Source organism: Pangasianodon hypophthalmus, chromosome 10 (genome assembly GCF_027358585.1).
Source record: "Pangasianodon hypophthalmus isolate fPanHyp1 chromosome 10, fPanHyp1.pri, whole genome shotgun sequence".
NCBI lineage: Eukaryota > Metazoa > Chordata > Actinopteri > Siluriformes > Pangasiidae > Pangasianodon > Pangasianodon hypophthalmus.
Window position 1 is genome coordinate 29,342,964 of NC_069719.1, and position 12,306 is coordinate 29,355,269.

Consider the following 12,306-nt stretch of genomic DNA (forward strand, 5'->3'; position numbering starts at 1 on the left):
CGCAGCAGTGAAACACTGGAAATACAGTAACACTCAGGGTTCCTCATGCCTGGAGCTTTTAGTTTCAAACCCATTATTTATCACTCAGACTCGTCCGTTATTTCAGAGAACAAAGAAACGAGGGAACTGTTCAAACAAGAAATAAAGGAACTAGGAATAGCTGCAGAGGAAACAAAGAGGGAAGCTAGGGAAGAGGAGAGTGAAGTGATACACACTTTCCCCAGGTGAGAGTGATAACCACATTCCTCATTCCACTCGCTCACACACACACTGAGAACACACACCATATGGTATATGTGTGTGTGTGTGTGTGTGTGTGAGTGTTGTTCTGCAGTGAAGTGTGTGTAACTTTTTGTGTAATATTCTGTGTTTTTTCATGAAGAAATCCTCTCACTGTGTTTCATGTGCATGAAATATTCAAATCTGAAATCTCAGGCGATTCACAGAGATAAAAATAAATTCTCCTTCCAGTCGGCACAGAAACACATCAGAGCGCATCGTCCTCACACGCTGAAATAAAACTGAAATGAAGTGGAATAAAGGAGGACGTGTCAGATCTGCCCCGGGTTCTGCCCCTCGCATTCGTCCCACATTCACACACACAGCATCTGCGTCGGGACTGATGATAATCTCCCATAAATACATCGCGCTATTCAGCAGTGTTGTTGTCATGGCAACTTTAAAGGCAGTCACTCCAGCTGTGTTTTATTTGGGACTTTCTGACCAATCAGAATCCAGAATCCAGACTCCAGCAGCAGCAGAGTGCTGTAAATGTATATGATATATATTTCAGGCTGAAGGCTGAGTGTTAAAGTGTGATCTGTTGTCTTTACAGTTCTGAGCCAAAATGGCGGACGACGCTGACATGAGGAACGAGCTGACCAACCTGCAGGAGCGAGCGGACCAGCTGGCCGACGAAGTGAGTCGCCTTTAGTGCCGAAATAATAATCCTACATGACCCACCTCATAACAACTCACTCAGTACACTCCTCCCTACTGCTCTCAGCCAATCAGAACACACCGTACTGCTCTCAGCCAATCGCCAATCAGTACACACCGTACTGCTCTCAGCCAATCGCCAATCAGTACACACCGTACTGCTCTCAGCCAATCACCAATCAGAACACACCGTACTGCTCTCAGCCAATCAGAACACACCGTATTGCTCTCAGCCAATCAGAACACACCGTACTGCGCTCAGCCAATCGCCAATCAGTACACACCGTACTGCTCTCAGCCAATCGCCAATCAGTACACACAGTACTGCTCTCAGCCAATCACCAATCAGAACACACCGTACTGCTCTCAGCCAATCAGAACACACCGTATTGCTCTCAGCCAATCAGAACACACCGTACTGCGCTCAGCCAATCGCCAATCAGAACACACTGTACTGCTCTCAGCCAATCAGTACACACCGTACTGCTCTCAGCCAATCAGAACACACTGTACTGCTCTCAGCCAATCAGAACACACTGTACTGCTCTCAGCCAATCAGAACACACTGTACTGCTCTCAGCCATTTTTGATATATTTATATTTATTACATATACTTTATTATATGTTTATATTTTATTTATATATTTATTTTTCTACATATATTGTATTTTTGTTTATGTATTTTTATATATTTATATTTGTCCGTGAGCTGGAGATGGATGTGTATTAATTATGCATGAACAGATAATGTTCTCTGTTAAGGACAAAATGATCCCGAGAGTAAAAAAGGAAAAACAGAAAGTTGCTGAATAAAGCAGCAACTGATACTTTACTCTGAAGCAGCTGAAAAAGCCGCGCGGCAGCAGCAGCAGCAGCAGCAGCAGTGAGGCGCCTCGTCTCTGTGCTCAAAGTCACAGCCGTGTTACTCAGTCACACTCACCTCACACTGTTTCACTAAAACCTGCACATCAGCGTCCATGTGACGGCATCATGAAGCCCTGCAGCGTGTGTCTGTGTGTGTGCGTGTGTGTGTGTTCTCTTAATCAGACGTGTGTATAACGTGTGTGTGTGTGTGTGTGTGTTGCAGTCGTTGGAGAGTACTCGGCGCATGCTGCAGCTGGTGGAGGAGGTGAGAGCACTTACACACACACCATCAACACACAGTAATGAGTTAGATGTGGTTAGATACACTGATTAGATTTGACACATTGGTTTGATTCAGTACAGCTTGATTCAATCAATTCGATTCGGTGAGTCGATTCAGTGAGTCAAGTGACTTCTCTGAGAAAACTTATAACATATCAAACGTTTTCTCTAACATTTCTCTGCATGTTTTTGTGACGTGAGTCCCGTTATTTGGAGAAGTATCCCAACAGCGATGATAGTTTGTGTCTGAATGCATTTGTTTAGACATTTTAATAAATTAAGATTCATTCTGTTTTTAATTGATTCAATACCAAAGAGTCAGAATGATTTTACTTCTTTTAAGATTGGTTGCATGGGGAGCAAAAAAAAGTTGATTGCATCTAATCAACTCCATTATTAATTCTATGTGAGAATATTTTCAGTTTCAGGTCACATAAGTTATTTAATATCAAATAATCTGTAATGATCTGTAATGATTTCGGAAGAATAAATTATTTTCTGAATTAATTATCTGATGCATAAAGACATTTTTGTGTCAGAGCTGTGATTTCTGCTCCTGCAGTGAAATAATGAAATGACGTGAGAGTGTGACGAGGTAACGAGGATCATCTGGTCTATTTAGGTCGATAGAGCTTTATTGTCCTCGGGGGACTTATTTACACGCACACACACACACACACACACACACACACACACACACACATTTCCGCTTTGCTGTGTTTACTGCTCTAATCTAATTTTAGTCTCCACTTTGTGCCACTTGACTGATTTTTCATAATGAAGTGCGAGTGCAGAGACGCTCTCAGTCTGTACACACCACTCTAATTCAATAAACTTTATTTAAAGTCAAATAAATTCACTTTATCCTCATGGGGACGACCGTTGCTGGGCGTTCTGACCGTCATCATCATCAACACACGACATACGGAAAACTGAATTACACAGTGACCCGAGAGAGGAACGGAGAGGAAGAAGCTCAGAGCTGTCTGCCAAGAGCAAACATTAATACACCACTTTTTTCCTTTAAGATCTTTTTAAAATTTCAAAAATAATTTTTTAGACTCAGATTTAACAAAGCCAACCTGACTGCAGTAAACACTGGTTTCAGCGCCTCTTACAGCCACAAGAGGGCGCTGTGCTCACTGTAGCCTGACGTAGCTACAGATCATTAGCAGAGCGTAAAGAGAGTAAAGTATTCAGCAGGTTTTAAAATGCTGCGTTAAAAAAAGTGTTTCTGAAACAGCTGCTGTAATAAAGTTTCGTTTCACAGCGTTTTCAGAACATTGCATTCTCGATTAAACACACACTAACTTTACAGAACATTTAGTGTTTCATTTGCTACGGCTAAACAGCGTGGTAGAAACGTTGTGAAAAAAACATTCTCAGAACGTTCTGCTTAGAGTCTATTCCCAGAGGAACAAAGTGAAGAACGCTTTAGAGCGCTCGGTTCATCTGTTTTTAAAGGCTGAAGGTGGTTTGATACAGAGAGATGTTTGAAACGCAGTGAGAGTTCAGGGTCTTCACTTAAAATGTTCGTATTTCAGGAACTGATTGTTTTTTTCTCCTTTCTGTCCTTCTGTTTTTCTCCTCTTCTCCTGTATCAGAGTAAAGATGCCGGTATCAGGACTCTGGTTATGCTGGATGAACAGGGAGGTAATGATGAAGCCGTGATGCTGATTTGACGTCATGTGCTGAACTCAGGGTCGAGGAGACCTTCTCGACCTTCTCGACCTTCTCGTCCTGTTTTTATCTGGGTCATAAAGACAGTACAGTTCATCTCTGCTCAGAGGAGCAGCTGTTTAATGAGTCCTTCACATCACATCCTCTACGTCATCCCCTCTTTCCCCATTCTCTCCATTCTCTCCATCCTTTCCATCTTCTCCATCTTCTCCATCTTCTACATCCTCTCCATTCTCTCCATCTTCTCCATCCTTTCCATTCTCTTTATCTTCTCCATCTTTCCATCATCTCCATCCTATCCATCTATCCTCTCCATTCTTTTCATCTTCTTTTCATCACACACACACACACACACACATACACACACACTGTCTCTCCTTCCTCATGTTAACGAGGATCGTCATTAAACAGAATTATCAGAGTAATTACTGTCTGTTTTCTAAGTACTGATAATTAACTGTCACTCTGTAGGTGTATAATTACTGACTATAGCCCATCTGTAGCGCTGCCTGTCTTACTGACATCAATGTGTGTGTGTGTGTGTGTGTGTGTGTGTGTGGTTCTAATGAAGTCTCTCTGATGTTCCTCCGTTCTTTAACTGAACTCACGATTAATTCCAGAACAACTGGAGCGCATTGAGGAGGGAATGGATCAGATCAACAAGGACATGAAGGAAGCGGAGAAGAACCTGACGGACCTGGGGAACCTCTGTGGGCTCTGTCCCTGTCCCTGTAACAAGTACGTCACCTCTCTCTCACTTTACTGCCTTTAGTGAATAATTAGCACTGACGTGTCAGTGAAACTGATTCCCATCATCAGCAGTCATGTAGTCGGTTTTAAAAACAACACCGTCGAGTTCCTGAAAGTTAAAAATGATAAAAATGACCTAAATATCATAAAAACGCTTGTCTGAGGTGGAGAAGGTGCTGCATGGATAGAGACGAGATGTGAAATAGAGAGATGTGTGTTTGAGTAAAGGATGATGTACAGTAGATCAATCTACATAAACACAGTCACAGTGGAACTCGTGCTGTTTGGACGGAGAAAGAAATGAAGGTTTTTCTTTATTTAAAGAAAGAATTAAAGTCCCCGTGACTCTGAGCAGGAGAAAGTGCTTTCTGCTTTGATTCATTCACAATTTCTTGTTCTGACTTTTTGGAAATTCATTTTTGTGAGACATTAGAACGGAAACACAGTGTGTGTGTGTGTGTGTGTGTGTGTGTGTGTGTGTGTGTTTATTTCATGTTTGTGTGTATTCACACGTGAGCTCTCGGACGCATTAATGCAAACATCAGAAACATTAATGCATCACCACTTCTTTTTATTTACCAGGCTGAATTAACATTTCATACTATTTTCTGTAAAAATAATTGGTTTTTTTTTGGTGCTGTGCTTTAAATTTCATTATGGTCTTAAATAAGAAGCAAAACAATTATATTATTTTAATATTGTTAATTATATAAATATCAGATTTGCAGCCACTGATTGACATTTCAGAGCAGGTGAGTTTATGTAAGAATCTGTACAACTGGATCTGTTTCAGCGTCAAATCACAGATATTTCAGGGATAAACATCGGCTGTGTGAAATGCTGGATTTGATCGCAGATATAAAAGCTCACAGTAGTGCAGTGTGTGTGTGTGTGTGTGTGTGTGTGTGTGTGTGTGTTCTCTTTCTAACGTGCCATATTTGGAGCACTTTTTAAACGTTTCAGAAGTGTATATATACACACACACACACACACACACACACATTATATAAATCTATAAAGAGATAGAACCCGGACCTACACACGTGTCTTATTGCTCTGTATCTTTAACGTTTATTTCAATTCAGATTTAATCTGTAATTTATCATGGTGTGGATTTTATTCTAATGATATAACGTGTGAATAGCTTTTGCTTTTTAGCTGCAGCGCTGCATAAATATACACATGAGAATGTACAGATGCGTCTCATAAACATGAGCACTGTGCTGGTATCAGCGGCTCTGACATCTTTACATGAACATGAAGGTTTTTCACTAAAGATGAATATTAACGATACAGTCACGTGTAAAACTCTAACGAGCCTTTAACCCTGACGATGGCAGAGACGTACAGAAAGACGTTTAAGAAAGAAATGTTGTATTTAATCAGCTTTACATCAGAAATAAGACTTTTAGACAGCTGTATGAAACACACACTGCACACTGAGTGAATCAGAGTTAAATTTGCTTCACCGCCTCTCACTTGAATCTCTGCCACTGCCTGTGTGTTAGAGACGTTATATTAGTGTTTTATAATATTTTAAATGATATATGTGTAAGTGTGTACACATCAATGAGCTAAATCATTCTGAGCGCTCACAGATGAAGTGAATAACGCTGTCTGTGCCCACGCTGACCCTCGTCCACCACCGAACACACCTACAATACACACATGACCATGGAGCAGTGGAAGAAGGTGGCCTGGTCTGATGTCATGTTCCTCAAACCGTTTTCTTTTACATCATGTGGAAGGCCGGGTGTGCGTGTGTGTCGCTTACCTGGGGAAGAGATGGCACCAGGATGCACTATGGGAAGAAGGCGAGCTGGTGGAGGCAGTGTGATGGTCTGGGCAATGTTCTGCTGGGAAACCTCGGGTCCTGGCCTTCATGTGGATGTTACTTTGACACGTACCACCTACCTAAACATTCCTGCAGACCGAGTTACACCCCTTCATGGTAACGGTGTTCCCTAATGGCAGTGAACTCTTTCAGCAGGATGATGCTCCCTGACACACTGCAGAAACTGTTCAGGAGGTTTGAGGAACATGACAAAGAGTTCAAGGTGTTGACTCGGCCTCCAAATTCCCCAGATCTCAATCTGATCGAGCGACTGTGGGACGTGCTGGACAAACAAGTCCGATCCATGGAGGCTCCATCTCACAACTTACAGGACTTGAAGGATCTGCTGCTGACGTCTTGGTGCCAGAAACCACACACACCTTCAGAGGTCCTTCAGGTGCAGTAGAGGCAGTGCCTCGCCGAGTCCCAGCTAATAATGATGAAACTGTAGTAAAACATAAGAAAATCTTGATTTTCACATCGTTTGCACTGGCAGTAATGTGTGTGTGTGTGTGTGTGTGTGTGTGTGTATTGTAGTGTGTGTGTTTGTTTGTTAGCTCAGTAATGCGTCCAATCTATAGACAGAGTCGGCGCCGAAGGTCTGAGTTCAGCAGCAGCTGTTTTTATTCCAGCAGCTCTGGAGAAGGTAATGGATCTGTCACGGTGTTAAATAATGGATTAATGATGAGGATGAGAAGGAGAAAGCTGAAGTGTTTGATATCTGATGAAATAAAACGCGTTGTAGACGGAGCACTCAGACTTTTTAAGATGTCAGAGTGGCGGATTCCCTAAACAGATCAGATCAGCTCACAGATCAGATTTACGCTGAGACTCAAAAAACACAACAATCTAATCTTTTACATCGCAACTGCTGAGATCAGATACGAGTCCAAACACAGGCTTCTACCCAAACTGTATCTCTCTCTCGCTCTCTCTCTCTGTATCTCTCTCTCACTCCTCTCTCTCTCTCTCTCTCTCTCTCTGTCTCTCTCTCTCTCTCTCTCTGTATCTCTCTCGCTCTCTCTCTCTCTCTCTCTCTGTATCTCTCTCTCACTCCTCTCTCTCTCTCTCTCTCTGTCTCTCTCTCTCTCTCTCACTCTCTCCGTGTCTCAGACTGAAAGAGCGAGGACAGAATTGGGGAAACAATCAGGACGGCGTTGTTTCCAGCCAGCCGGCTCGTGTAGTGGATGAACGTGAACAGATGGCCATCAGCGGGGGATTTATTCGCAGGTCTGCTTTTATATCAATACAGTTATAAAATTGATTTTAAAACACTCAGCATGTCCCTGTTCACTCCACTGGAGAATAGTGTACACTTTGTAGTGCACTAATACAGAGAGCTTTAGAGGAGAGAGAATTGAGTCAGAATGTGAATGTAGACCTGAACAGAGAGACGAGTTGAGCGTGTGTACTCACGATGAAATACTGAAATCTCTCCCACGCTAGTGTAGTATAAAACTCTCAGACACTCACTACTCAAAAAAAATTTGTGAACGACACGCAGGTGAATTTAATAATCAGAATGTGGAGCTCAGAAAAGCAGCTGCGTAACCCGACTCTGAATACCAGCAACTTTCCTCTCGCAGACTAAAGTAGCCAACTAATGATTTAGAACTATTCACTACATATCTACTGCGTATATACTGTGTGTTCTGTACCTGCTAAGGCACATCACAGATCTATAATGTGTGTGTGTGTGTGTGTGTGTGTGTCTCCAGGGTAACGAATGATGCGCGGGAGAATGAGATGGATGAGAATCTGGAGCAGGTTGGCAGCATCATCGGGAATCTGCGTCACATGGCTCTGGACATGGGCAACGAGATCGACACTCAGAACCGCCAGATCGACAGGATCATGGAGATGGTGAAAACATTTACACATTAATTTATTCCCAGCCATATTTACAATAATAATAATAATAATAATAATAATAATAATAATTGGGTCTGTTATTTGATGCACTTTGACAGAAGCAGTGTTATAATCATAAACAGTTATGTGTGTATATGAATAAGTCTACAGTGTGTAATTATATACTTGATATCTTCGTGTTTCTCAGGCTGATTCCAACAAAACGAGGATCGACGAGGCCAATCAGCGCGCCACAAAAATGCTGGGCAGCGGCTAAACGCCTGAGAAATTACTTTCAACCTTCTGTCCCACTTCCTGCCTGTTTCCTCTTCTATATAATCAGCTTTACACACATATGTATACACACACATGTGCACACACACACACACACACACACACACAGACACACATACACGTCTATACACACACACACACACACACACATACACGTGTATACACACCTACACACATGTACACACACATATCATAGAAACTGCTGTTCTGTGTTGTATAGTAGTGATGAGTGATTCATGATTCACTCCTGTTAAATGACTCTTTTAAGTGAATCATGTGAATCAATTCACAATCACAAACAAATCTCACACTGATTCTGCTTTCAGAAAAATTCAGCAGTGATTTTTTTTTTTTATCTCCTGTCACTTAAAGTTTCTATCAGTTATCTGCAGGAAATATTCAGAACAAACCTTCTGACCACAAATTAGACGTCTTCAGAATCAGGTGTCTCCTTTAGTCCATATATGGACAAAACTCTGAATATTCATCAGCAAATTAAAATTCTTTTGACATGGCCACGCCCCCTTTGCTTTCTCCGTGTGAACAAGCACAGTCTTATAGTCAGTGTATAGTTTATAGTAAGTTATAGATATTAATCTTCGACACTTGCTGTGTGTTTCAGCTCGGCCGCTCTGAGTGGTGAATCAAACGAATCAAATTGAATCTGACTCACTTAAATGAGTAGTTAGAAAGAGTTGAATCAGTGACTCATGATGTTCATCACTTGCTGTAAATACACACTCACTCCATTCCATACATGTAACTGTATGTATATAAACAGTGCATATCTGATTACTGTATCTCACATGTGAAGGTTTCATTTTGTTGTTGTTGTTGTTGTTTTTGTATTTAAAAGTATTTTAATTAAAGACTTCCTTAATAAGCTGTAACAACAGATCACTACACCTCTTAGCATATTCCATCTTTCACACTTTCTCTCTATGTATACACACTGTATATGTATTTATTTACTATATTCTATCATATTACATTATCTACACACTCTTAGTGAATAGCTAACAGTAGTGTTGTGTAGTTTGTGTCTCCAGCTTTTTATGTAAACATTGAATTTGCACATGAGATAAAACAGACGAGGAAGAAAGGAAACAGAGTGTTTGGAATAAATGATGACTGTGTGTGTGTGTGTGTGTGTGTGTGTGTGTGTGTGTGTGTGTGTGTATGTGTGTGTTCCAGTCTCTCCATGACTGGCACACGTTGATGATGTCATCATGTCGCTCCATGTTCAGCGTGATCGATAAAGCAGCAGGTGAAAACACACCTCTGTTTAACCGAGCTCACAGCTGAGACAGATTTTCAGCTGGAAAAGTATGATGTGTGAGATTTAATCCACTCTCCATCCAAAAGCAATGATGTGCTTCAACACAGCAGTTTATCTGATTTAAAACCTTCATTCCTGCAAACTTTACTACAGTGTCACACTTTGTGTTCAACTCAATCGATGGAGAATACGATGAAGAAAAGAGAATAAAAATACAGCAGTACACCAGTGGAGCTGCTTGTGTGCTTTACGTGTACATCTCATTTATTTACATGAAATCTGGAAAGAGGAAAATAAACTGGGAAATAAAGAGTCTGCTTTTCTCCAAGTGTAGTGACTCGGCTGAGTTTGGTGTGGGGATTTTTTTCTTGTTTAAATTCATCTTGTGTATTTTGAAATGTTTGAGCATTAATGAGTTTTAAATAAGTGAAAGAAACATTAAAGAGAGTGAAGTTCAGTGAGTGTATGGTTTAAAATGATGTGTGTATATGAGAGTGTGACGATTAGAGATTAGAGATCAACACTCTTCATGTTCCTCAGAGCTCTAAATGAGCAGAACTTCATGTCTGTTACAGAAACTGAATCATTTCTGAACTATTTTCAGCTCCACTTTAAATAAACGTGTGATGCAGTAAAGCGTTAACGCCGTGCTGATGATGTGACCATGTCGGAAAAGCTGCATGTCACTCCAACACACTGATCCTCTTTTAGCACTGGATTATGTGGGATTAAGGTTGAAGACACACACACACACACACACACATTAACACAGACTTCTCTTGTGTTGTAGAAAATTATTTACAGTTTAAATCATTGATCAAAAAAGCATAGAGTATTGTTTTCTTTAATCACAGCAGGAGTGAAAATTATTGTCTTTTCTTTAATTTTCTTTCAGGGCATATCTCTCTCTCTCTCTCTCTCTCTCTCTCTCTCTCTATCTCTCTCCTGCAGTAATCCTCTCTCTGTGGTCTGTGCTCCAATCCTGTTTTCAGTGCACCTCATTCACTTCCCCTTAGTTGAGTCCCCTTGGCCATTTTAAGGGCAGCTCCAGGGCACAACTTACCCAGAATGCACTGCTGCAGTCCAACTGTTGTTCATTAAAGTGTAAACAGGAAAAAATAAATGACTGCTTATTTACACTCTCGGGTTTTATTCCTCCATCAGGAGGCTGATGGAGCTGCTGCGCTCTGCTCATGGGAGTGTGAAGGAAGAACCGGCTCTGATACACACTTCACACTCCGAGGTGATACACACTTTAGAAAGTGATAAATGTGTGTCAGAAAACAGCACTGGAGTAGGACAGAAGTAAATAAATGATTTTAAATTCATGAAAAAATAGATTTTTTTAAAGAGCCACAGGCCTCAGAGTAACAAAATAAATACTGAATTAATAAATTAACAAAGAAATAAATGAATAATACTAATAATATAATAAATGAACGAATAAATGAAGAGGCATAATATATACAAAATATAGAAAATAATTCTGAATATTTCACAAATGTACACTTTAGTCTTTTTCAAAGCAATTTAAAGAATCATGGATTTTTTATTCTCTTGCATGTTGATCAGGGAAGAGCTTTTTCTTTCTCTTTCTTTCTCTTCTATACAGAAAAAGTTTTCTATATAAAGAAATGAGAAGAAAATACAGTGTTTTATAAAACGCAGATCACAGACACAGAGACAGAGTGTGTGAGATTTACACTCACACTGAACTGTGACTGAAACTAAACACCCACAAACAAACAAACAAACAAACAAACAACAAACATACAGAGAGAGTGAGACAGATGGAGAGACAGACAGATGGACAGAGAGACAGATGGAGAGACAGACAGGCAGATGGAGAGGCAGAGAGAGAGACAGATGGAGAGACAGACAGACAGATGGAGAGGCAGAGAGAGAGAGACAGATGGAGAGGCAGAGAGAGAGACAGATGGAGAGGCAGAGAGAGAGAGACAGATGGAGAGGCAGAGAGAGAGACAGATGGAGAGGCAGAGAGAGAGACAGATGGAGAGGCAGAGAGTGAGAGACAGATGGAGAGGCAGAGAGAGAGACAGATGGAGAGGCAGAGAGAGAGACAGATGGACAGACAGACAGATGGAGAGGCAGAGAGAGAGACAGATGGAGAGGCAGAGAGTGAGACAGATGGAGAGGCAGAGAGAGAGGGAGAGGCAGAGAGAGAGGGAGGGAGACAGAGAGACTGATAGACAGGAAGACATCACACTTTGATGAGTGTTATTTTGTGTTTTATAGTCACAAGAGCTGATTTGGGTTAAATTATATATGCATATATGTAAATAATTGTATAAAGTGACGCTGTCTCACTCTCTACAGAAAGAGCGCTGCTGCCCCCTAGTGTCCTCTACAGGTAATTACAGCTACTGCAGTCCAACTCATAGAGCGACCTTCGGGCATAAAACAACTGCTTAAAGCGACTTTAATCGCATAATTACACAATAAATAAATAAACAAACAAACAATTAAAAATGTACGGTATTTTCGTACATCGTTTCTATGTTGCAAAACAACA

At 41.0% G+C, this 12,306-nt stretch overlaps 1 protein-coding gene across 1 annotated transcript in view; it reads left to right on the forward strand.

The window, feature by feature from the left end:
• snap25b (synaptosome associated protein 25b) overlaps positions 1-10,110 on the forward strand; it is a 17,771-nt gene extending 7,661 nt beyond the window's left edge. The window contains exons 2-8 of the mRNA XM_026911914.3: positions 836-919; positions 2,027-2,068; positions 3,690-3,738; positions 4,386-4,503; positions 7,463-7,579; positions 8,068-8,212; positions 8,409-10,110. Of these exons, the coding sequence (XP_026767715.1) occupies positions 848-919; positions 2,027-2,068; positions 3,690-3,738; positions 4,386-4,503; positions 7,463-7,579; positions 8,068-8,212; positions 8,409-8,477 (612 nt within the window). The 5' untranslated portion in view covers positions 836-847 and the 3' untranslated portion in view covers positions 8,478-10,110. The remainder of the gene's footprint in view (positions 1-835; positions 920-2,026; positions 2,069-3,689; positions 3,739-4,385; positions 4,504-7,462; positions 7,580-8,067; positions 8,213-8,408) is intronic.
• The last annotated feature ends 2,196 nt before the right edge of the window (positions 10,111-12,306 follow it).